This window comes from Triturus cristatus, chromosome 9 (assembly GCF_964204655.1).
Source record: "Triturus cristatus chromosome 9, aTriCri1.1, whole genome shotgun sequence".
NCBI lineage: Eukaryota > Metazoa > Chordata > Amphibia > Caudata > Salamandridae > Triturus > Triturus cristatus.
Window position 1 is genome coordinate 1039625918 of NC_140592.1, and position 23226 is coordinate 1039649143.

The following is a 23226-nucleotide window of genomic DNA, read 5'->3' on the forward strand; positions in this document are numbered from 1 at the left end:
TCCCATAAGCCAATCATGACGCTGTAGTCCGCAGCGTCATGATTGGTCTGAACATCGTGGTTCAGCGCTCAGACAGGTACTAAGGGCCTATGCATGTACCCCACCCAGGCTATAATACAGCCTGGCGGAGAACATGCTAAGTGCGCATGACTGTTTTGATGGCCATCCAAACTGTCATGCACACTTACTGAGTGCCCACCACTCCTCCCCCTGCTCGTCTGTGAGCAGAACAGCCTGCCAGCAAAACTGCCTCAGCAGGGAAAAATTAAATGATAATAACATTGAGGTATTTTATTTTTCCTTTTTTTACACTGCTGAAAAGCATTGAGGCAACGCTCCTCCGTCTTAGCAGAGGAGCCATGCATGAGAGAGACCACTTGAGTTACCTGTCAGTCAGTCAATTACTTTTATTCGATTAGTAAAAATCAAAAAAAGACGCAACAAACAGATAGTCACATGAAATACAGGGCAAAAGTTCATCAATTACACTAATGGTTATAAATAGCATTGTCAAAGTTAAAAATAAACATATTTCATAAATTCAGTTCAAGGTTAAAAAATAAATATAATACATTGGTATATTTACAATATAGAAAAGTCTGATAAAAAATATAAATTACCTCCAAAAATAAAAACCCCCAGCCCATCTCACCAAATCAAATCATAATGGGGCTTAGCCGTTGTTGGAAACTGCCCACTCCCACTCCGCAGGGTGGTGGTGGACCTTCCCGACACAATGGGGTAGCTTGGCTCGAGTGGTCAGGAAACAGGCGCAGTGCTAAGCATACAATATACCCATACAATAACCATGCGTGCATCCGTTCCAAAAACGACTCTACACCGTAAAAATTATGAAAATATCCTTTCTTTATCTTTTTCTCTTAGTTGCTGATTGGGAAAATAAATAACAATCACAATATACAAATTCTTAAATAGAGCAGGTCAAATAAATATTTGCTGTTTGCTGAAATAAATAGGGGTGATCATAAATAACAGGGCATAAATACAAGTGCAATATATACAGACAATTAAATACTTTGAGGTAATAAATACTGTACCAATAAATACTGTACCAATAAATACTGTACACCAACAAGTCCTGTGGACCTATAAATACAGTGCAGCATTAAATAGATAAGAACTTAATAAATACAGTTTCCTCAATAAATAATTAGAAGTATACAGTAGCACTCATGAATCAGATGACACTTCAATACTTAAGGGCTGATTTGGCCCAGGCCCAGCTTGTAGGGTGTGGAAGGCTTGGGGGGTCCTACTCCCTGGCTGAGGCAAAGGCTGAAGCCTAAACTGAGGTAGATCAAAGGGGGGAATTCCAATGCCCTGGCTTTCCTCTCCACACAACCTCTCTAGGTTAGTCCCAGTTCACCCCAGGCACAGTCAGGTGGGTTTCAGCACCTCCCTAGCCCCTTAGAGCAGTCTCTCAGGTCTCCACAGGGCCTTAGGCGCCCTCTACTCCACTTACTGCCCTTTTTCTGATGTTCCGACGCCGCTGGAGTCGTGTCGACGCCGTGAGGCGGTTCCGGTTCGGTCTCGGCGGCCTCGGCACAATGTCAGTTCTTTGACGACGCCGGCAGGCGGTTCCGGTCCGATGTCGGTGGCCTCGGTTCGATCTCGACCTCCGATTCGACGGCGTCGGGCAGTCTCTTCACGATGTCGACTTCGGGCGGCTCCGGTCCGATGGCGCTCTCGGCTCCGATGACGTCGGCCGGCCTGGCCTCGCTGTCGACTTCCGGCGACTCCGGGGTGCGATCCTCACCCCCGACCTCCGGTGTTCCTCCTCACAGGTTCCGGGCGACTCCGGAGTGCGATCCTCACTCCCGACCTCCGGTGCTCCTCTACCTCGGTCTCCGACGACTCCGGAGGGCGGACTTCACTCCTCCGATGACGCCGCTCGCTCGACCTCGGTTCACTTCCTTCTCGACCTTTGGTATTCCTCTCGACCTCCGCCGGCGCCCTCTTACGACCTCAGGCGGCTCCGGGTACGACGTCTGCTACCTCAGTCAGCGCCGCTTCTCCACCTCGGGCTCCAGGTCTTCGGCTACTCGACGCCAGGCTCCAGGGAAACCAGTTCTCAGGTCAGAATCTTGCTGCTTCTTGGTTCTAAGGCCTGTTCCTGCTGTCCAGGTCCTTAGGATGGTTTTCTTCTGACTTCTTCCCACACAGGGCTATAGGCTGGGATCCATCAGTAGGGACAAGTATCAAGGGTGGGTTTATGGACCCCACTCCAGGCACAAGTTTCCACCCCTGCTGCTTCACTCCTTCCTCCTTCACTGTTGTGCTCCTCTCTCTTCACCAGTCAGGTGCCAACTGCCAGCTCCAACTGCCAACTGCCTCTCTTATTCTCCCAACATTCTAAACGGTTTCCAACTGTCACACAGTTCTGGAATCTCCTGGAAGGTTCTGGAAGGTGCTGGTAGGTTCCAGTGGATGCTGGTGATGTCACAGGAGGCCACCATTTTGTGCTTCAGGCCCTCAGACAGAAGTTTCAGGGGTAGCTAAAATGGCTCCCTGAATCTGTAGCAACACTAAAAAGTCTGGTGGTTCCCAAAAAGGAAAAATTCAAACAGGGTTTGAGGCAAAAGTGGGACAAAATAAATAATGATGAGGAGGGACCACCCAAAGGGCTGACAGGTCTAACACGCGTCCCCCCCAGCTGAAAGTGGGGAGAGCTACCCAACCCCTTGGGAGTTCTCATCACTAAGGCGGAAATACCTTGAGAGACCGTCTGCATTGGCGTGGTCCACTCCAGGCCGATGTTCCACCTGAAAGTCCATCCCCTGTAGGGAAATAGACCACCTCAACAACTTGGGATTCTCCCCCTTCATTTGCATCAGCCAACGAAGGGGTCTGTGGTCGGTCTGAACCAGGAAGTGCGAGCCAAACAGGTATGGCCGCAACTTCTTCAGAGCCCATACCACTGCAAAGGCTTCACGCTCTATTGCACTCCACTTCTGTTCCCTGGGAAGTAGTCTCCGGGATAGGAAGACCACGGGTTGATCCAGACCCTCTTCGTTGAGTTGCGATAACACTGCCCCAATGCCATGTTCTGATGCATCTGTCTGGACAATGAACTTCTTGGAAAAGTCTGGGGCCCTTAAGACCGGGGCCTCGCACATGGCTTTCTTCAATCTCTCAAAGGCTTGCTGACAAGCCTCCGTCCAGACTACCCGTCGAGGTTGTTTCTTGGACGTGAGCTCCGTGAGGGGGGTTACGATGGTACCGTACCCCTTCACGAAGCGGCGATAGTATCCCGTGAGGCCCAAAAATGCTCGGACCTCAGTCTGTGTCTTGGGGGGTTCCCAGGCCATGATGGCCTCGATCTTCGCCTGGAGGGGTTGTACCGCTCCCCTACCCACCAAGTGTCCAAGGTACACTACCGACCCCTGCCCGATCTGGCACTTGCTGGCCTTGATCGTCAATCCAGCTTGTCTCAGGGCCTGGAGAACAGCTTGCAGGTGACGCAAGTGATCCTCCCAGCTGTTACTGAAGACGGCTATGTCATCCAGATAAGCAGCAGAGAAACTCTCCATTCCGGTGAGGATCTGGTTTACCAGGCGCTGAAACGTGGCAGGTGCGTTCTTGAGCCCAAAGGGCATCACACAGAACTGGTAGTGGCCATTGGGCGTGGAGAAGGCTGACCTTTCCCTTGCTCCATCAGTCAAAGAGATCTGCCAGTACCCCGAAGTAAGGTCAAAGGTACTTAGATATTGGGCAGCTCCCAGCCGGTCAATCAATTCATCCGCCCTAGGGATCGGATGAGCATCAGTTTTTGTCACTGAATTCAGTCCCCGATAGTCCACACAGAACCTCAGTTCTGGTTGGGCACCCGGTGGTGCAGCTTTCGGTACTAACACCACCGGACTAGACCAGGGGCTGCTAGAAGGTTCAATCACTCCTAGCTCCAGCATCTTAGTGACTTCACTATGAATGCTGGCCTTCACCTTGTCTGACATCCGGTAGATCTTGGACTTCACAGGTGGGCTGTCTCCTGTGTCCACGTCATGGACGCACAGGTGAGTCCTACCCGGGACAAGGGAGAACAACGAAGAGTACTGCCCCAGGACCTGGCGACAGTCCTCCTGCTGTTCAGGAGTTAGAGATGGGGAGAGAATCACTCCCTCCACCGACCCATCCTTTTCTTGAGACGCAAACAGATCAGGGAGAGGCTCGCTTTCCACGTCCTCTCCTCCGTCAGTCACCATCATCAAGATGACTTCGGGCCTCTCGTGGTGGGGTTTGAGGCGGTTGGCATGCAGCACCCGCAGGGGCTGACGAGGGGTCTTCAGGTCCACCAAGTAGGTAGCCTTACCCTTCTTCTCCAACACCTCAAAGGGTCCTGACCAGCGATCCTGGAGGGCACTAAGCTCTCCAGGTTCGATCACCCACACTTTCTGGCCAGGCTCCAACTCCACCGGGTGAGCATTGTGGTCATACCACGCCTTCATCACTGCTTGGCTGGCTTCCAAGTTGTCAGAAGCTTGCTTCCACAACTTAGCCATTTGGCTCCGGAAGGCCAGCATGTAGCTCACCACATCCTGGGGGAGCTTTCTGGGAGTTCTTTCCCATCCGTCTCTCACCAGGTTAAGAGGTCCACGTACAGGGTGCCCATACAGAAGCTCGAAGGGGCTGAAGCCCACTCCCTTCTGTGGCACTTCCCTGTAGGAAAAAAGTAAACAGGGTAGGAGGACGTCCCATTTCCTCCGCAGGCTTTCAGGCAGACTTCTGATCATGCCTTTCAAGGTTTTGTTAAACCTCTCCACCAGACCATTGGTCTGGGGGTGGTAAGGAGTGGTGAACCGGTAGGTCACTCCACACTCCTTCCACATTGCCCGCATATACGCTGACATGAAGTTGGTCCCCCTGTCGGACACAACTTCCTTGGGAAAACCCACTCGGGTAAAGATTCCCATCAGGGCCCTAGCCACAACAGGTGCTGTTATGGTCCTCAGAGGTATTGCCTCTGGGTACCGTGTGGCATGATCCACCAGAACCAGGATAAACCTGTGACCAGCTGTAGTTGGTGGATCTAACGGACCCACAATGTCGATGCCCACCCTTTCAAAGGGGGTGCTAACGACAGGAAGTGGTTCCAGGGGAGCTTTCAGCTTCACCCCTGTTTTCCCACTGGCTTGGCAAGACACACATGTCCGGCAGTAGGTATCGGACGATACTTTCATCTGAGGCCAATAAAAGTGTGGGACAAGACGGGCGAAGGTCTTGTCTTGCCCCAGGTGTCCTGCCAATGGTATCTCGTGAGCCAACTCTAAAAGGAAGGCTCGATAACGTTGAGGGACTACCAAGGCTCGTGACGATCCATGTAGGGGTGCCTTGGGTTCACTGTAGAGGAGGCCATCCTCCCAGTAAACACTGTAGTTCCCTTCAACGTTCCCTGCTGCCTGGGCTTCGGCCTGTCGCCTCAGCCCCTCAAGGGTAGGGCACTCCCTCTGGCCCTGGCAGAATTCCTCCCTGGACGGGCCTCCCTCCACGTGCCACTCGGCCGGGATGGGTAGGTCCTCCAGGTTGGTAACGTCCCCCTCCGCAGACTCCTGGTCCACCACCTCCGGTGGCCTATCCGTCCTACGGGGTGGAGACGCCGAGGCAGGCTCCTCCTGTCCTCGGTTCTTCCCTTGACTGGCAGCTGGCTGGGCCTTTGTTCCAGGCTCCAGCCGGAATGAACTCCCTCTTCGGGTAGTCCCGGACCTTGTGCTAACACAGGCCCAGTCAGGTGTACCCAGCATCTCGGTATGAGTCCGGTATTCCACCTCCTTCCAAGCGTTGTGCTCCATGTCATTGCCCAGCAGACAATCGACTGGCACGGCAGGGCTTACGGCAACTCGAAGTGAACCTGCAACCCCCCCCCATTCAAAGGGAACCTCAGCCACGGGATAGTGGCCGGTTCTGCCGTCAGCCATCGCGGCTGGGTGGAGTACATCGGGAATGACTTGCTCTGGAGACACCAGTTGGCTACGTACCATAGTCATACTGGCTCCTGTGTCTCTCAGAGCCTCCCCTCTTTGGCCATTGATGGTGATCCACTGCCCATACTTTGCAGTATTTGCGGGCACCTGGATCTTAGGAACCATCTCCCGTTCTCCCAGGGACACTAAAGTGACACCCGCCCACTCCCTTCCCTTAGTTAAGGGCATCTCCTCCCCGAGCACTACACTAGCTACTCCGGGGGGCTTTCCTCCAGTGGGAGGGGGTGATCGTTTCTGACACTTCGGATCTCCTTTATAGTGTCCAACGCCACCGCACTCGTAGCAATGGACAACCCTTGGCTGCTGACTCTGGCCAGGATTAGGGTTTCTGGGTGGGTTAGCCTTAGAGGTGAATCCTGTTCCCTTCCCTTGGAAGTTATTTTGGGGGCCTTTGGAGAACTCCTTTTTCTTTTCCCCTCCCTCTTTCTTCTGGGGGGCGCCCTGTCCGGCCTTTTGAGTATCCCCTCCAGTCCCCCTTGTGGACACCCGGGTACTAGCCCAAATGTCCGCCTCCTCAGCAAGCTTCCGGGGACTGGTCAGCTTGCTATCCACCAGGTGTTGCCGCAGTTCAGGGAAACATTTCTCGAGTAGGTGTTCCTTCAGTACCAGGTCAAACAGCTCCTCGTAGTTCCTTACTTCACTGCCCTGAATCCAACCTTCCAGTGCCTTCTTTGCATAGTCCAGGAAGTCCACCCAATTCTGTGTGCCCAGTTTGTGACTACCCCTGAACTTCTGTCTGTACTTTTCCGGAGTTAGTCCAAACTTCCTGATGAGCGCCAGTTTCATGGTGGGGTAGTGGGTTTGCTCTTCCTCTTCGAGGGCCAATAAAGCATCCCTACCAGCTGGAGGCATGTACTTATACAATCCCCCTCCCCAATACTTCGCTGGAACCCCATGGGCCCTCAATGAGACCTCATAGGCTGCTAGCCACTTGGCGATGTCGTCACCCGCCCCATAGCTCGCTACAATGTCCTTTGGCAGGTAAGGTTTGGATTCCCTGGTGGACTCTTGGTTTTGGCTGCCACCATTAGGAACAGGTTGTGCCCCGATTCTCAAAATCTGAAGATCTATTTCTTTCAGTCGCAATTCATGGGCCATCCTCTGCTCCTCTTTCTCCTTTTCCAGCCTTGCTAAGTCCCATGTGAGCTGTCTCTTCTCTCTCCGGTCTGCTAACTCCACTTCGGATAAGCCCCCACTAGAGACAGTGCTGCCCTTCCTAGAAAGTGTCCTGGGCCCTGCTGACAGGTTCCCCACCTCAGGTTGGTACATCTCAGCCCCCTCGGGGTCAGGCTCTCCATCCCTGTCCTCTTCCTCAGCCTTGCTTTCCCTGCGTGCCTCCCCCCAAGCCCTTAAGCTGGTTTGAAGTGCACCCTTCTTTGCTCCTGGGGGACAGTACACCCCCTCTCGCTGGCAAAACTCCCTGAGTTGGGCCACAGTGTACGTGTCTAGATTTTCAAGAACAAACTCCATCTTGCCCACTCAGGTTAGAGGACAGGTTTTGTGCAGTAACAATGCAGGGGGGTACCTTTAATAATACCTCCTCCCACCACCAGAGTAAATTTGGAAAAAAACAAAAACCCACAATTAGGAAGGCCGCTTTGAGAAAACTCCCGGTGTAGGCCTATGGACTACCCACAGTTATTGTTGAGTATACGTAGGCACAGCTCTATCCCACCACTGAACACCAATTTATGTTGGAAACTGCCCACTCCCACTCCGCAGGGTGGTGGTGGACCTTCCCGACACAATGGGGTAGCTTGGCTCGAGTGGTCAGGAAACAGGCGCAGTGCTAAGCATACAATATACCCATACAATAACCATGCGTGCATCCGTTCCAAAAACGACTCTACACCGTAAAAATTATGAAAATATCCTTTCTTTATCTTTTTCTCTTAGTTGCTGATTGGGAAAATAAATAACAATCACAATATACAAATTCTTAAATAGAGCAGGTCAAATAAATATTTGCTGTTTGCTGAAATAAATAGGGGTGATCATAAATAACAGGGCATAAATACAAGTGCAATATATACAGACAATTAAATACTTTGAGGTAATAAATACTGTACCAATAAATACTGTACCAATAAATACTGTACACCAACAAGTCCTGTGGACCTATAAATACAGTGCAGCATTAAATAGATAAGAACTTAATAAATACAGTTTCCTCAATAAATAATTAGAAGTATACAGTAGCACTCATGAATCAGATGACACTTCAATACTTAAGGGCTGATTTGGCCCAGGCCCAGCTTGTAGGGTGTGGAAGGCTTGGGGGGTCCTACTCCCTGGCTGAGGCAAAGGCTGAAGCCTAAACTGAGGTAGATCAAAGGGGGGAATTCCAATGCCCTGGCTTTCCTCTCCACACAACCTCTCTAGGTTAGTCCCAGTTCACCCCAGGCACAGTCAGGTGGGTTTCAGCACCTCCCTAGCCCCTTAGAGCAGTCTCTCAGGTCTCCACAGGGCCTTAGGCGCCCTCTACTCCACTTACTGCCCTTTTTCTGATGTTCCGACGCCGCTGGAGTCGTGTCGACGCCGTGAGGCGGTTCCGGTTCGGTCTCGGCGGCCTCGGCACAATGTCAGTTCTTTGACGACGCCGGCAGGCGGTTCCGGTCCGATGTCGGTGGCCTCGGTTCGATCTCGACCTCCGATTCGACGGCGTCGGGCAGTCTCTTCACGATGTCGACTTCGGGCGGCTCCGGTCCGATGGCGCTCTCGGCTCCGATGACGTCGGCCGGCCTGGCCTCGCTGTCGACTTCCGGCGACTCCGGGGTGCGATCCTCACCCCCGACCTCCGGTGTTCCTCCTCACAGGTTCCGGGCGACTCCGGAGTGCGATCCTCACTCCCGACCTCCGGTGCTCCTCTACCTCGGTCTCCGACGACTCCGGAGGGCGGACTTCACTCCTCCGATGACGCCGCTCGCTCGACCTCGGTTCACTTCCTTCTCGACCTTTGGTATTCCTCTCGACCTCCGCCGGCGCCCTCTTACGACCTCAGGCGGCTCCGGGTACGACGTCTGCTACCTCAGTCAGCGCCGCTTCTCCACCTCGGGCTCCAGGTCTTCGGCTACTCGACGCCAGGCTCCAGGGAAACCAGTTCTCAGGTCAGAATCTTGCTGCTTCTTGGTTCTAAGGCCTGTTCCTGCTGTCCAGGTCCTTAGGATGGTTTTCTTCTGACTTCTTCCCACACAGGGCTATAGGCTGGGATCCATCAGTAGGGACAAGTATCAAGGGTGGGTTTATGGACCCCACTCCAGGCACAAGTTTCCACCCCTGCTGCTTCACTCCTTCCTCCTTCACTGTTGTGCTCCTCTCTCTTCACCAGTCAGGTGCCAACTGCCAGCTCCAACTGCCAACTGCCTCTCTTATTCTCCCAACATTCTAAACGGTTTCCAACTGTCACACAGTTCTGGAATCTCCTGGAAGGTTCTGGAAGGTGCTGGTAGGTTCCAGTGGATGCTGGTGATGTCACAGGAGGCCACCATTTTGTGCTTCAGGCCCTCAGACAGAAGTTTCAGGGGTAGCTAAAATGGCTCCCTGAATCTGTAGCAACACTAAAAAGTCTGGTGGTTCCCAAAAAGGAAAAATTCAAACAGGGTTTGAGGCAAAAGTGGGACAAAATAAATAATGATGAGGAGGGACCACCCAAAGGGCTGACAGGTCTAACAGCCGTACATTGACACGCTTCTTGTTTATACGAACGCCCGCAACTAAAAAACTTGCTACATGAAATGCAATACTAATGCTGGGTAAGAGTTGCAAGAACAGGAGCGCTGGGCTAACTTGTAAAAAACCGGCCTCCTTCAGGATAGGTAACAAGTATTTTTTCCTAATCTGTGCGTAGTGTTCGCAGAACATAATAAAATGTACCGTGTCTTGGGTGGAAAAGTTATCACAATCACATGGGATTGCATTTTCTGGGGTAGCCCATGTGGGGTAGGAGCCAAGCAAAAAATGTATCAAATTAAAACGAAATTTAATTAAAAGAAACCGATGAAATGGTCTGGTTACAAAAGCCAAATAGGGTTCAAGACCGGGAATAGTTGTTAGTGCGTAGTTCCTTCTAACTAGTGGCTTTTTTATTTCTGAGTCCTCCTTCTCTGCCGTGAGTAGGGTAACTAATGCAGATTTAATCACCGTGACATCCTTTTTATTAATACAATTGGGGGAGTGAAATAACTCTGGTCGACCCACTATTGCAAGCGTCCGTTTGACGTAAACCAGCCATGGGATTCTATGGACTCTGTCCAAGGCAAGACAGTCTTTGAGAATCAGGTGGGTTAAAGAGATTTCCTGGTTAAGCCAGGTTTTTAGCCAACAAATTAAAGGGGCCGCTTTTATTAAATCTGTTACATACCCCACACCAAACTCTAAGTGTGTCGTAAAGGTGGGTGTGGACTGAGGGACGGACAACAGGGATCTTAAAAACATGTTCTCTGCCCTCTGGATGGTATCAGTATTTGTGTATCCCCAGATGGCAGAACCATAGGTGGCTATAGCCAAAGATTTGGCTTTATAAACCCTTAGCATAGCCTCCATTGGGCGTGCTCCCAACCTTTTGGCAAAACCTAATATAGCTGCCGCAGATCTTGCCACAGAATTGCCTTTTAGTTTTTGTTGGGGACCCCACGTTCCTTTCTCATCAAAGATGACCCCCAGGTAGGTAAAGATCGGGACCCTTTTTACCTCATTACCTAGGCAAAAAAATGTTTTGGATTTCTTTTTCCTACTGGCCAGACCAGTAATCATGACCTTGGACTTTTGGGTGTTAATTTTCAAATCCAATGAGGTCATGAATTCGCCAAAAGTGGCCAGTAGTCTATTAAGGGCCACACCTGAACGGGCCAGAAGAACGGCATCGTCAGCGTATAGGAGAACCGGAATCTTGGTCTCTCCTACACGCGGAACGTCCACCGCTGAGTTGGCCAAAGCTGGCTCCAGTGCATTTATATGTAGTGTGAAGAGGAGGGGGGCCAGGATGCACCCCTGCCTAACACCCCTCTCCGAATTAAAGCAACTGGTACACCTTCCTCCCTGGGTGACTCTCACCGAGGCTAATAAGCCGCAGTGTAGGTCCGCCAAAATACCAACCAGAGGGGGATCAACCCCCATATCCAGAAGGATCCTCCACAGCTTTGACCTATTGACAAGGTCAAAAGCTGAGGAGAGGTCCATAAATGCCATATACAGGGACCCCTCCTTCGCGATCGTATATTTACTAATAAGTAGATGGAGGTTTAGGCATTGATCCAGCGTACTCCTGTTGGCCCTAAAACCATACTGGGCATTAGACAGTATGCCTCTGCCCTCAAGCCACACAGTCAACCTGCCCAAAATGACTCTGCCTAAGATTTTAACGGCCGAGTCTATTAAGGAAATAGGCCTATAACAAGCCGGGTCGCCCCTCTGACCTTTTTTAAAAATTGGAATAATAGTAGACCTGGCCCAGGACTCGGGGATATTATTATCTCTAGAGAAATTAAAAACATTAGTCAATATTTTGGCCCAAAATTTGGGGGCGGACTTATATAAGTCTGCAGGGACCCCATCTGGGCCCGGAGCCTTATTTTTAATTGTCTCATAAATTGCTTTTTCCACATCCTCCTCCCTAAAGGCCAAGACTAAACCACACTGGTTAAAAGTTGGCGTCTCATCTGTGCACCCATGGGATTGCTGGCTATAAATACTTTCAAAATGAGCTAGCCACCGCTCGTCTGGAATACTACATTCCATGGCCTCGTTCTCGCTTCTGGAAAAGTATGGATGATTTATAACCCCCCAAAATTTGGAACTATCCCGCAAGACTTCAACTGACTGTAAATCGTTCCAAGCATCTTCCTTGATCTGAGTTTTACGAGCTAAGATGGCCTGTTTGTATTGTTTCCTCAAGGATACTATCAGTGCTCTATTTCTGGGTATATCTTTTAATGCTTTTAGGAGTGCAGAGTGAGCCTTGGTGCAGTTTGTGTCAAACCATCTTTTTCCTATTTGCCCGCCTGAGTTGGTTTTTACCAATAGGGCATTATTTACTTGTAGACAAATGGTGTTAAAAGCCTCAACTATCCTTGAGTTGGCGTTAGCATGATCTAGGCAAATGCCCACCTCCGTTTCAACCTTAGCCAGGACCTCTTGTAGGAAGGTGACCGGGGTCACTTTGGCCCATTTCAGTCTCCTGCCCTGATCCTTTAATAAAAGATCTGTGGCTCCTGAAGTTTTTGTATCTTTAAAAGCCAGTGATCCCCCCGGGACAGCCTCTACTATCACGGGATTATGATCACTGAAAGCAGAGTCTTCTACCCTATAGTTTAAAACCGTAGACAAGATCAAAGAAGATAAAAAAATGTAATCAATGACTGTTCCTGAATCTTTTCCTTTAAATGTAATAGTCCTCTGTCCATCCATACAACAGCCTGATTCAAAGAGGATTCAGGAGGCCAAAAGGCTCTCCAAAACCTCACCTTGTTTAGTATGTTCAAAGTGTGTGGATGATGAATAAGGTGGCCCCCCATCATCTTCCACAATACACTCCAGACTGCATGGGTGGATGTTAAAGTCACCCATCAGGATGACCTCGGGACTATTATGTGACACTCTGTACTTATCCAAAACCTCCCCAAGAGATTTCTAGATGCTGATTTGGACTGACACTATCTGGTGAATTATAAAAATTAATAAGTAACAGGGTGGGAGAATTTACTGCCGCCAGTTCTACAACAAGGCAGTTTTGGGAGCCTGACTCTAACTGAGTTACAGATCCTTTCAGGTTCAGTGAGACTAAGAGTGCAAGGCCACCCTTCGCCCTACCCGCCAAGCTTGGTTTAGCTGGGATATAAAAATGGGCATATCCATCCAGAGAAAAACTATTCGATGTATCCCAAGTTTCTTGTAGTGCTATAATGTCGTGGGATGTAACATAGCCTGCCCAAATCTCATCCTGACTTTTGGATCTGATACCCGCGATATTCCAACTTAAAATTTTACACGTAATCTTCTTGCATGACTTGTGCACAATTATGTCTTTTATGCATCGTGTGTTATCTAGTCAGTCAGAGTCCTGTAAATGGCGCAGGGGGGAAAAGTGGTTTGACAGAGCCAGTCCCCCACTGTGAGTACTTTCAGATACCTGAAGGGATGTGGGAAACGAATGAGAGTGTTGTGGTCGAATGTCAGGACTCAAGGAGGACATAGGGGACCTAGCAATATAGTGCGGTCTTAAGGTGGTAATGTCTCTGTTGGAGTATGAACCTGGGACAGGAGGGCGTGTTTTCCGAATGCCCCGAGGGGGATAGAAATAACCAAGTGGTAACGTTCTTATACAATTATTATTAAACAAATCAGACCCATCCCAGAATAACTTTTCAGCATCGTCTCTCCCACGGAAATTCACAACAATACAGTCCCCTTTAATTGACTTGGGACCCTGTCCCACCCCACCCTTCTAGCCATAATAATGGAAGATGATATATCACCCCCCCCCCAGTGGAATAGTGTCTACACCAATCCCTAGATTTACTTAGGAGGTCCTCCGTAGATTCACTCATGTTAGATTCAAGAGGCAGGACCCCTGTTAAGACTGCCACAAACGGCGCTGCATCTGGTGGGAGGTGCAACCTGTGACTGCAGGGTTTGGGATACATTACTGGGTTCTTGGACGTGTCCGATTTAAGAAAATGTGCTCTTGGGGGTATTAGAGGAACCTCCACCTTATTTGTTGTATCACCCAAATTTTTTACCACTAACGGTTGTGTGTGGGACGCATGAGGTTGCGAACTACCTAGAGGCACATGTGACTCCAGACATTCCATGGACTCTGGGCCTGCGTTATTGACAGATTTTTTGATATTTGCTGATTGCAATACATCATTACGATAATCCTTGATAAGAGTCAATTTTATCACATCTCGTTAGTACGCCAGTAACGCAAGTATTCAAAGAGTCTAAAATGTCTTTAACGATGCCCACCAACAAAGGTTCTATACGTGATTCAAACAATTCTTCCATCTTGTCTCCCAGGTTTGTGCCAGTAACGTAATCCTGTTCTCCCTGCAGGTGCTTGACTTTACGCACACATTTCTTAGCTTTTACTCTTACTGGAGATGTTATGCCCCCAGGGCTGCCTCCCCTTACAAGCGAGGACAGGGTAGTACTGGGAGCATTGGCCACAGTTGTACTCACTACGGAATTAAAGCGTTCGCCCTCTATGGGCCCGGATGGAGATGTAATAGAGGGTATTTTGTCCAAGCTTTCAGTTGCCCTTTCAAGTTCAAGCTCTTTTTCCGCGTTAGCGATTTTCTGGTCAATTGCCCCCACAGAGGAGGTCACATAAGAAATAATAATATCTGCCTTACGTGGCACTTTGGCGTTTTTATCCCCATCCCCCTCCGCTCCCAACTGTTTGCGCTTACCCATAGTTGCCTAATCTGCACTAGTATGAGTGAGTTAATTAAATCAAAGGATCTGAGTAGATTGTGGTAGTCAGATCATTATTGTTTTCCTTTTCAATTTCGAGGCAATAACCACGTGTTTGGCCCTTACAAAAGGGTGATCTTGGTCAAAAAACATGGTTGTTCCTTTAAAAAAAGCCACCTGTTTATTACCAACCCACGCTAGTGATTGTAGGAAGGATGTGAAGCAAATGTTCTCGGAGCTTTACCAGCTGTGTTTGCAGTGCTCTGGACTCAATTGTTCTTCTTAAATTAAAAGTATTAAAAGGAAAACTCCATCAGCCCCCCTGAGCTCAATGGGATATTGCGGTGGTGAAAATGCACAGCAGAGCACAGTATCACAAATGGAAGAGACATGCCTGATGAGGGCTTGTACAAACTATAATTAAAATCATATTAAAAATACTCTGTAGGGTAAAATATTTGTGCCTTTCCTCTTTTACACAAATGGGTTTGACTGGAACAGGAAAATGATGTGACTCCTTCTCGACCCTCTTCAATGGGAGGATACATATTTGCAGTCAGAATTTTCCATCTGGAGGTTCTGAGGATAAAGTAGCTCTAGACCCTCAGCTCCATTTGGTATGAAGCTAATGGGTTGCTGTCCTCTGTGTGATGGGGGCAGGGGTCATGTCGGGCCCCCTGACTGGATGGACTTCACGTTGCCAGCAGTTCCTTCTGAAAAAGTGACTGGCCATGTGGTTAACATTGTCCTGGCCCATTATCCATTTGTTTTCAGTGGCTGTTTGTCAGTCTGAGTTCCTGCGTGTACCAACTGGTATTGGTGGGAGGGTGGGGTGGTCTAGATCTTGCTGTGTTTGAGCGAGGCCGGGGAATAGGCACAGCAGGCGATCCAGTTACAATTCTTGGTGGTTTTGAGTCAGTGTTTGGTGAGAGCTGTGTTCTAGTCCTTGTCAGTGATGGTGCTCCAGTTGGTTTGGAGGTGGTGAATGTGCATTGGACAGGAATGCTGAACTTTATGTGGACGTGGTCTGTCCAGGAGACTGGTGTGGGCTTTTTGACTTGGCTGTGGCAGAAGGTGATGATAAATGGGGCTGGGGGGAATTTCATGTGCAGATGCAGGCTAGGTTTCTGTGAGGAAAAGTCGGTATGGGGCATTGTCCAGAAGCAGGCCACAATTCTCCATGGCATGTTTGGTGAGTGAGCAGGTATTGAGGAGCATGTATGTGAGTGCGGAGTGTTGTGTGGGCAGTGGCAGGACTCTGGGGTTTTGAGTGCAGAAGGTGTGGGTAAGTGCATGGAAACTTGTAGGAAACGCAGAACGCTTCCTTAGTGTTGTGTGGTGAGGCAACAGCATAGGGCGCGGCAGCCAGGGGTGAGGGCATGAAGAGTCATCGTGGCAGCAGGGCAGAGGACCAGGGTTCCTAGCCCTGGATAGGGTCAAGGCACAGATGGACTTGCCTTTGGCACAACAGCAGTTGCCATTAAATAGGTAATGTGAGGCGTGGTGTCACTTCTGTGCAGATGGATGATAGGAAATCCAGGCATGTCACTTGTGCATATGGATGATGGAAAAATCATCCAACAGCTCACTCAACACATGGTGGTTGGAGAATTGATAGATGAGAAGACCTACCAATAATTGTCATCTGTGCTCTGCTCTGGCCCTCGAGGCTGGAGCACTGTATGATGTCTATCTAGCAGTTTGCAAAGGTGCGATTTCTGCCTCCAATGACCACAGCAGGACACACATACCCAGAAATGTTATATTTATACCTATATGAAAACCTCAGGGAAGAGGTCTGAAGTAAGAATATGAAAACTAATGCACAAAGAATGTTTTCTTTGTAGCAAGTAAACTGTGGCAACAATACTTTGGTAAATACCAGCGGACAGATTTGTTAAAGTTTTGCATCGCCTTTGTTCCACGCAAGGGCGACGCAAAACCTAGGTGAGATTTATCGAGCCACGCAAAGTCAATTTGCATGGCCCTGTGTAGCTTTGTAAATCTGGTGTAATGCAAGGCAGTGCAAGTCACTGCCTTGCATTACTATATGTAGTGGGGGTGTTACATGGGTACAGCCTGGGTGTTGTCACAAATTCACCCCTGTATTCTGAGGCATTCCCAGATTTACCAACAGTGGTAGACCTAGGAATGGATCAGAATTGTACGCCCCCAAACCACCAGAGACGCAACGAGGAGAAATATCTTTATTTCTCCTCATTAGTTCCTCTTTCTAAGTGTGCTGCATTCTGCAGCACTCTTAGAGGAATACTTCTCTAAGGAATGATATTGTGCAGGAAGGTGAGCCTTCCTACAAAAAAACAATCCTGCCTGTAACACAGGCACCCTGGCACTATGGCGCAAGGGGGCCTGCGTTGGCACTAGGCTGCTAATTATGCACCAGCACAGGCAGAGGACAGGAATATGCCCTATCTTGCTGCATTGTACTGCGTGAAAGTTTGAGAACTCTGGCCCCTGATCTTCATTTTTAGTATGTTTATTTTTTTTCATGTAAATATTTTTGGGACGTTTTACTCTTTTTAATATTTAGACATTTTATCTTATTAGCAATCATACAGCACAGGATTTATTCGTATTCAAACTCTGCTTGCTATATCTTAATGATGCTGATTCTCATTGCTTTGCAGTGCACTGTGGCCCCACGTTTTCTTTGAAGACAGTGTTAATTCCTTTATTTTTGTTTATAATTTCATGCAATACATACGTTCTGTGAGAGGTTGTATAGTCTTGTTTACATAATTTCTTCGCACATAAACATGTTGAGTTGTACACTTGGTCTTTTAACGGTAAAGAACTTCAATTCGTTCCCCTTATAATTGGATTACTCTATTGCCTTTTTGTAGCTCTAACTTTCAGATGTGTACTTTCTCAAAGTTGTGTTTTACGGTCTCCATTTTAATTCCGCTTATTTCCCCCATATACCTCATTTCAAATAAAATACGCTCAATGACGATGCAAATAATTTTATTATTTAAAGCACATGCATATAGACAATCCTGTTTAGGTGTCACCTATTTCACTGTTTTAGTGAGAGCCCGTTAAATATTTTTTTACTTTAAATTTTCAGAAATTATAGAACTGATTTTGTCACAAATGGACAACTGGAAGATCATCCAGGAGAACTTGAGCACTAACAGCAAGCAATCTTTATAGTCTTTATGAAGGAAGCAGAACAAGCACAAGAGGTTTGACGACCGAGTGAGATTCTTCGTTGACAATGTTAAACTAAAATACAATTTTAAAACAGTGGACCACTACATTGTATGCAGTGTAAATGTACTGTGTTTATAACATGCAAATACAACTATTTAATTCTAAAATAAACATGAAAGGTTTACTGAAATTCTTACATAGTTTTGTCTGTTCAAGAAGTGTGAAAGAATATTAAGTAACCCAGTATTTATAAAAAAAAAAAAAAAGCTTGTTTTTATACCAAATGAAATGTGTTTCATGTTTCTATTGTTGATGTTTATCTTTATCCTGCGTTGTCTTCGACCATAATGTCACAAGTGAATGATTGTTTGTGTCTAAAGACCATTTCTAAAATAAATGTAAGTATCTATATTTAAAGTGTTTTTATTTTGCATTATCAACGCCCCAAAAAAAATACATCGGCAAAAATTCCAAACCTATCAGAGTGTTTTGTTAACTTGGCTGCCAATGGTGAAAAGTGCAAAGAAAAAAAAGAAAGTGAGAGATAAATTCTGAGATAATAGGTTCCCATATTATGATGTATAAAACTACCAGTAGCAAATAATACAAACAAGTACAGAAAAAAGCACAATGCCAAGTCAACCACAACATCATCTATCAATTGATACATGTGTTTGGAACAGTCATAGCTATAGCCTACACTGAAAATTGTGTCTTAAATCAATCCCAATCCCCACCTGTAAAATGCTTACTGATTAAAATACGAGCAAAATGTTAACACATTGTAGATAATACAATCTATGTGTCCAGTTATTTTTTTATTACATGCATAACTAATATATATCAAACGTCTGTGTTTCTTTTGTCACAATGAAACCTAAGACACACACATAATATGACTATCACAGATGTAAGCAGGCAGTGCTTTATAAAATAATAGGTATGCTGTGAGGAGAATATTTGACTGTATATTTTTTTTTAACACTTGACCTAGCACATAATAAAAGCCTAATTTTGGAATGACAACGTAAGGGACTGTTTATTGACGCAAATTGAGCAAGCTGCTGGTTTATCATTATCCTCCTCATTTTAGAAATAGGTAAGTTTATTGGTTTTGTGTAGCATCACTTAATTGCCTGCTACATTGATTTAGACCAATCAAGGATACAATCATTAAAGACCCTAGATTGGTTTTGCAGGCAACAGCACTGGAAAACAGAACATCTGCAAAATTGTATACAAAACACAGTTTATTTCACTGCAGCACATTTTTTAAATGTTTCTGTTAGGACTCCAGATGCAAGCCAGACATACTGGTTTTGCCAGTTCTTGTTGAAGCTATGTTGGCATTTGCCTTTGAACACATTTGCTAGCACATCCTTCAGCCTGTTAATATCATTTTGTCATGTTGGTGTTTTGTATAGCACATGTATACCCTAGGGGTTTCTTAGTTCTGAGAAACCGAAATAGACTGGTATAGGTTGAATGCTTTATCAGTAGAAAGGAACTGTCCTTGGAATTGTTCCATGTGCCTGTGGATTCCTCACTTTTTGAATTACCCCTTGTGCAGTATTCCACTGAAACTTTTTTCATAGCTCTCCCATGTCGACGAGGACATCACAGTGAAACGGTTCTGCTCGCGACTCCGCGTGACATCATTGGAGCCATAAAAAAGACCTTGTTGGCGTGCTGACGTCAGTTCCCTTTATACTGCCCTGCCGACTCTTAACGGTTTTTCTAGGACTCTCCATTTCTTAGTAGTTTAACATTGTTACAGTCATCTGTAATTGTGGCAGTGCAATGGCTGCTCAGAAGAAGTCTGGGTTTAAACTGTGTAGGGAATGTGGGGGTCATATGTTCATCACAGACCCCCAAGATGATTGTCTTTGGTGCCTGTCGTCTGACCACAACGTCGAGGGATTTTCTTTGTGTTGCCGTATGAACCCGAAGGCCCTCAAGGAGAGGGAAGCGAAACTGTTCATGGCCAGGGCGAAGAAGCAGAAGAGGGGCCGGAGAAGTACAAGGTCGAAGTCCACGCCACACATCTCGAAGTCGTCGAGGAAGCACAAGAAGAAGCGGTGCCATGGCTCCAGACGTCACTCTTCTAAGGACAAGTCACCGAAGTCGGTGTCCCCAGCTTTATGGTGTCACAGGAAGGATGAAGTCTTGCCTTCAACTTCACTACAGGTGACTCCGGCTCATTCTCCGACTCCGAGGGGATCTCCGCCCAGGGAAGCGACACCTTCACCTCCGACCACTCTGCCCCTGGCTCCAGTGTCTCCAGTGCCGCAGCCAGATCCACCCTTACGACCTCAGGCTGTTCCTGAGCAGGCACTACTGGATCCGTACCCACCTTTTCCGTCTCCAGGCACGGATCATTCTCATTTCTTAAATGCGATGTATGGCATGTTTGTCAGGGCGACTAACCCTTCCGGTGCGCCTGTTGGGCCAGTGGGACCGCTGTCATGCAACATGGGCTTACCTCCTCATTATGCCGAGGCACCTTTTATGCCGATGACCCCGAATTTGCCTCTCCCGACGACTGGGTTCTTGACGCCGATACCATCCCAGGAGGGATGGATGGATTATTCTCCGGCGCCATCGTGCTCCAGTCTGCCACCGTCTCGACTTCATGTGTCGTCTCTGGCTGTTCCTGAAGGGCCTCTATCAACGCCGGCTCCAAAGTCCCTGGCGCCGCCACCGCTGATACCCAAGATAAGGTCAAGGAGGAGGCACAAAGGCTTCTAGAGGAGGAAGAATTCCAGGTTGCTAGGGTGGCAACTAGGAGGCACGCCTGGCTGAGCGGGTCGGGTTTCTCTCCTGATGTTCAGGCTACTCTTTGGAATTTACCTTTTGATGGCTCTAGACTTTTCGGAACTAAGGCGGACTGGGCGCTACAGCGCTTTAAAGATCGTAGAGCCACCGCTAGATCCCTAGGCCTGCAGTCTCAAACTAGGGGCTTTGGTTACTAAAGATTTTGGGGTCTTGTAAAGGCTGCTCCATTTCAGGCCTGGCTGCAGCAGCATCAGGCGAACCCACTGTATAGAACATACAGAGGGAAAGGTAGAGGTCGCCTGCGTGGGTCAGCTCGCCAACAAGCCTCTTCCTCCTCTCCTGTTCACCCAACTGGCTTAACAGCGAAGCAGCTATAGATCCCCGTCTTAGAGCATGTTGGAACTGTGGAAGGTCAGGTGTCCCATTTTCTACGAAATTTGAAATCTGTTGCGTCATAGCTCTGGGTTTTGAATCTCATAGAAAATAGTTACGCCCTTCCTTTCTGGAGTTTCCCCCTCCTTTCCCCCCTTGTCAGGGTTGGTGTTTGGAGGACCATCTGTTGCTTCTACAGCAGTAGGTTTTATCTTTGCTACAGAAAGGTGCGATAGAGGTGATTCCAGAGCAGGAAAGGGGTCAGGAATGCTACTCCCGGTATATCCTGATCCCCAAAAAGGATGGGCGATTGAAACCAATCCTAGACCTCAGGATCTTGAATTTGTACCTCAAATAGGAAAAATTTAAGATGTTGACCCTAGCTCAGGTTCTTCTGGCGCTGCAGCAGGAAGACTAGATGGCGTTGATTGATTTACAGGATGCGTTTTTTCACATTCCCATCCTGAAGTCGCATCGGAAGTATCTCCGTTTTACAGTTGGATCTCAACATTACCAATTTGCAGTTCTTCCATTTGGTCTTAATCCGCACCACGGGTATTCACAAAGGTGATGGCGGTGTCTCAGGAGGTAGGGGATTCCTGTTTTCCCCAATCTGGACGACTGGCTGCTCAAAGCAAAGACGCCAGAGATGGTGCTGTGTCATCTGTAAGTGAAAATGCGGCTGATGTTCGACTTGGGTTTTTTGATAAATGTACCCAAATCTCACCTGGTGCCCTCTCAGCATAACCTGTTCATAGAGGCAGTACTGGACACTACTGTGAGTCATGCTTTCCCACCTCCTCAGAGGATTCTAGACATCCAGGCTATGATTCAAGTGTTTCAAGATGCCGCACTTGTTCCAGTCCTGAAGGTTCTACGCTTGCTCAGTCTGTTTGCTTCCTGCATACTGTTGGCCAACCATGCACGCTGGCATATGGGTGCACTCCAGTGGTGCCTTCGCAGGCAGTGGTTTCAACACAACGGGAATCTCAGGGAGGTAGTCAGAAATTCCAGAGATACTGCTGCGGAGCTGTAATGGTGTCGTTTTCCAGGCAACCTGTCTCAAGGGAAGCCATTTCAACCTTCTTCTCCGGTAGCCGCGGTGATCACGGATGCCTCCACTGTGGGAGATCTGGAGCTCAAGGGTCTTTGGTCTCCAGAAGAAAGATTGTTTCACATCAATCTTCTAGAATTGGGGACGATAAGCTTGGCTCTTAAGGCGTTTCTTCCCTCCCTTCGCGGTCAGTCAGTTCAGGTCCTAACGTACACTACAGCGATGTGGTACATCAACAAACAGGGAGGAGTAGGGTGATATCGTCTCTGTAGAGAGGCTCTGCGACTCTGGTCCTGGGCTCAGGACAGTCAGATTTGTGTAATTGCAAATCTGGCTGGAGTGCTGACTTTGCATGCAGACAGTCTGTCTGCAATCCTTGGCCAATCACGAGTGGTGTCTTCATCCGGAGGTGGTCCATCACATTTTCAGGATGGGGGGGGGGGGGGGTTCCTCAGGTGTACATTTTTGCCACTCACGAGAACGTGCACTGCCCATAATTCTGCAGTCTCTAGTATCCGATGCGGGGAGCGTTGGGAGACACGTTTCAGTTGGATCGGGGCCATCTGCTTCTCTGCGCTTTCCCTCCCTCACCCTTCCTTCCTCTGGTTCTGAGTAAGGTTCACCAAGACCAGGCCCAAGTCATATTGATCACCCCGTATTGGCCAAGAAGGGTGTGGTATACAGAACTACTTCACCACTCATCGCACCCTCCACTTAGTCTCCCTTTCAGGGCAGACCTCCTCTCTCAGGGGCAGGTTGTACACCGCCACCTCCAGAGCATGTAGCATGTACCTTCATACCTGGAGATTGAACGGGGCAACTAGAGTTCTTTCTCTCTCACTCCGGATGTGGTGGATGCTATATTATCGGCCAGGAGACACTCCACCTAATCTGTGTATTCTGGTAGGTGGACCTGGTTTGTTAAATGGTGTGGAGAGAGATAAATTGATCCTTTGCAGGCCCATTTATCTGATATTCTGAGTTTCGCTCTTTCCTTGGCCCAACAGAGTTGTGCAGTAGCAACTCTTAAAGGTTACTTGTCTGCCTTGTCAGCCTTTCTTTGCTTACCAGACCAGCCCACTTTGTTTCAGTCTCCCATAGTCATGAGTTTCACAAAGGGTCTCACTAACAGGTTTGCTCCCACTCCATTTATCATTCCTTAGTGGGATTTAAATGTACTTCTTGCTTTCCTGATGGTGCCCCCCTTTGAGCCTCTGCATAGTTGTCCGTTGAGACTTCTCTCATTCAAGACTATTATTCTGATAGGGATTACTTCTGCCAGGAGGGTTAGTGAGCTACAGTCTTAGTTCTAAGCCTCCTTTTACCTGTATTCATGCAGGTAAGATGGTTCTCAGGACCAGAGCTGATTTCCTGCCTAAGGTGATCACTTCCACCTAAAACAATCTATCACTTTACCCACTTTCTATCCTCCCCCTCACC

The 23226-nt window shown here is 48.1% G+C and overlaps 1 protein-coding gene across 4 annotated transcripts in view; it reads left to right on the plus strand.

The window, feature by feature from the left end:
* RMDN3 (regulator of microtubule dynamics 3) overlaps nt 1-20619 on the plus strand; it is a 281724-nt gene extending 261105 nt beyond the window's left edge. Inside the window, exon 6 of one of the 4 annotated variants that reach the window (XM_085626847.1) lies at nt 17500-20619. Coding sequence is in view for 2 of the 4 variants with exons in the window: in XM_085626846.1 (XP_085482972.1) it covers nt 17500-17566 (67 nt within the window). In the remaining 2 variants the exon portion in view is untranslated. The remainder of the gene's footprint in view (nt 1-17499) is intronic. The other 3 variants (XM_085626846.1, XM_085626848.1, XM_085626849.1) reach the window with 3 other exon arrangements.
* Nucleotides 20620-23226: the final 2607 nt, after the last annotated feature.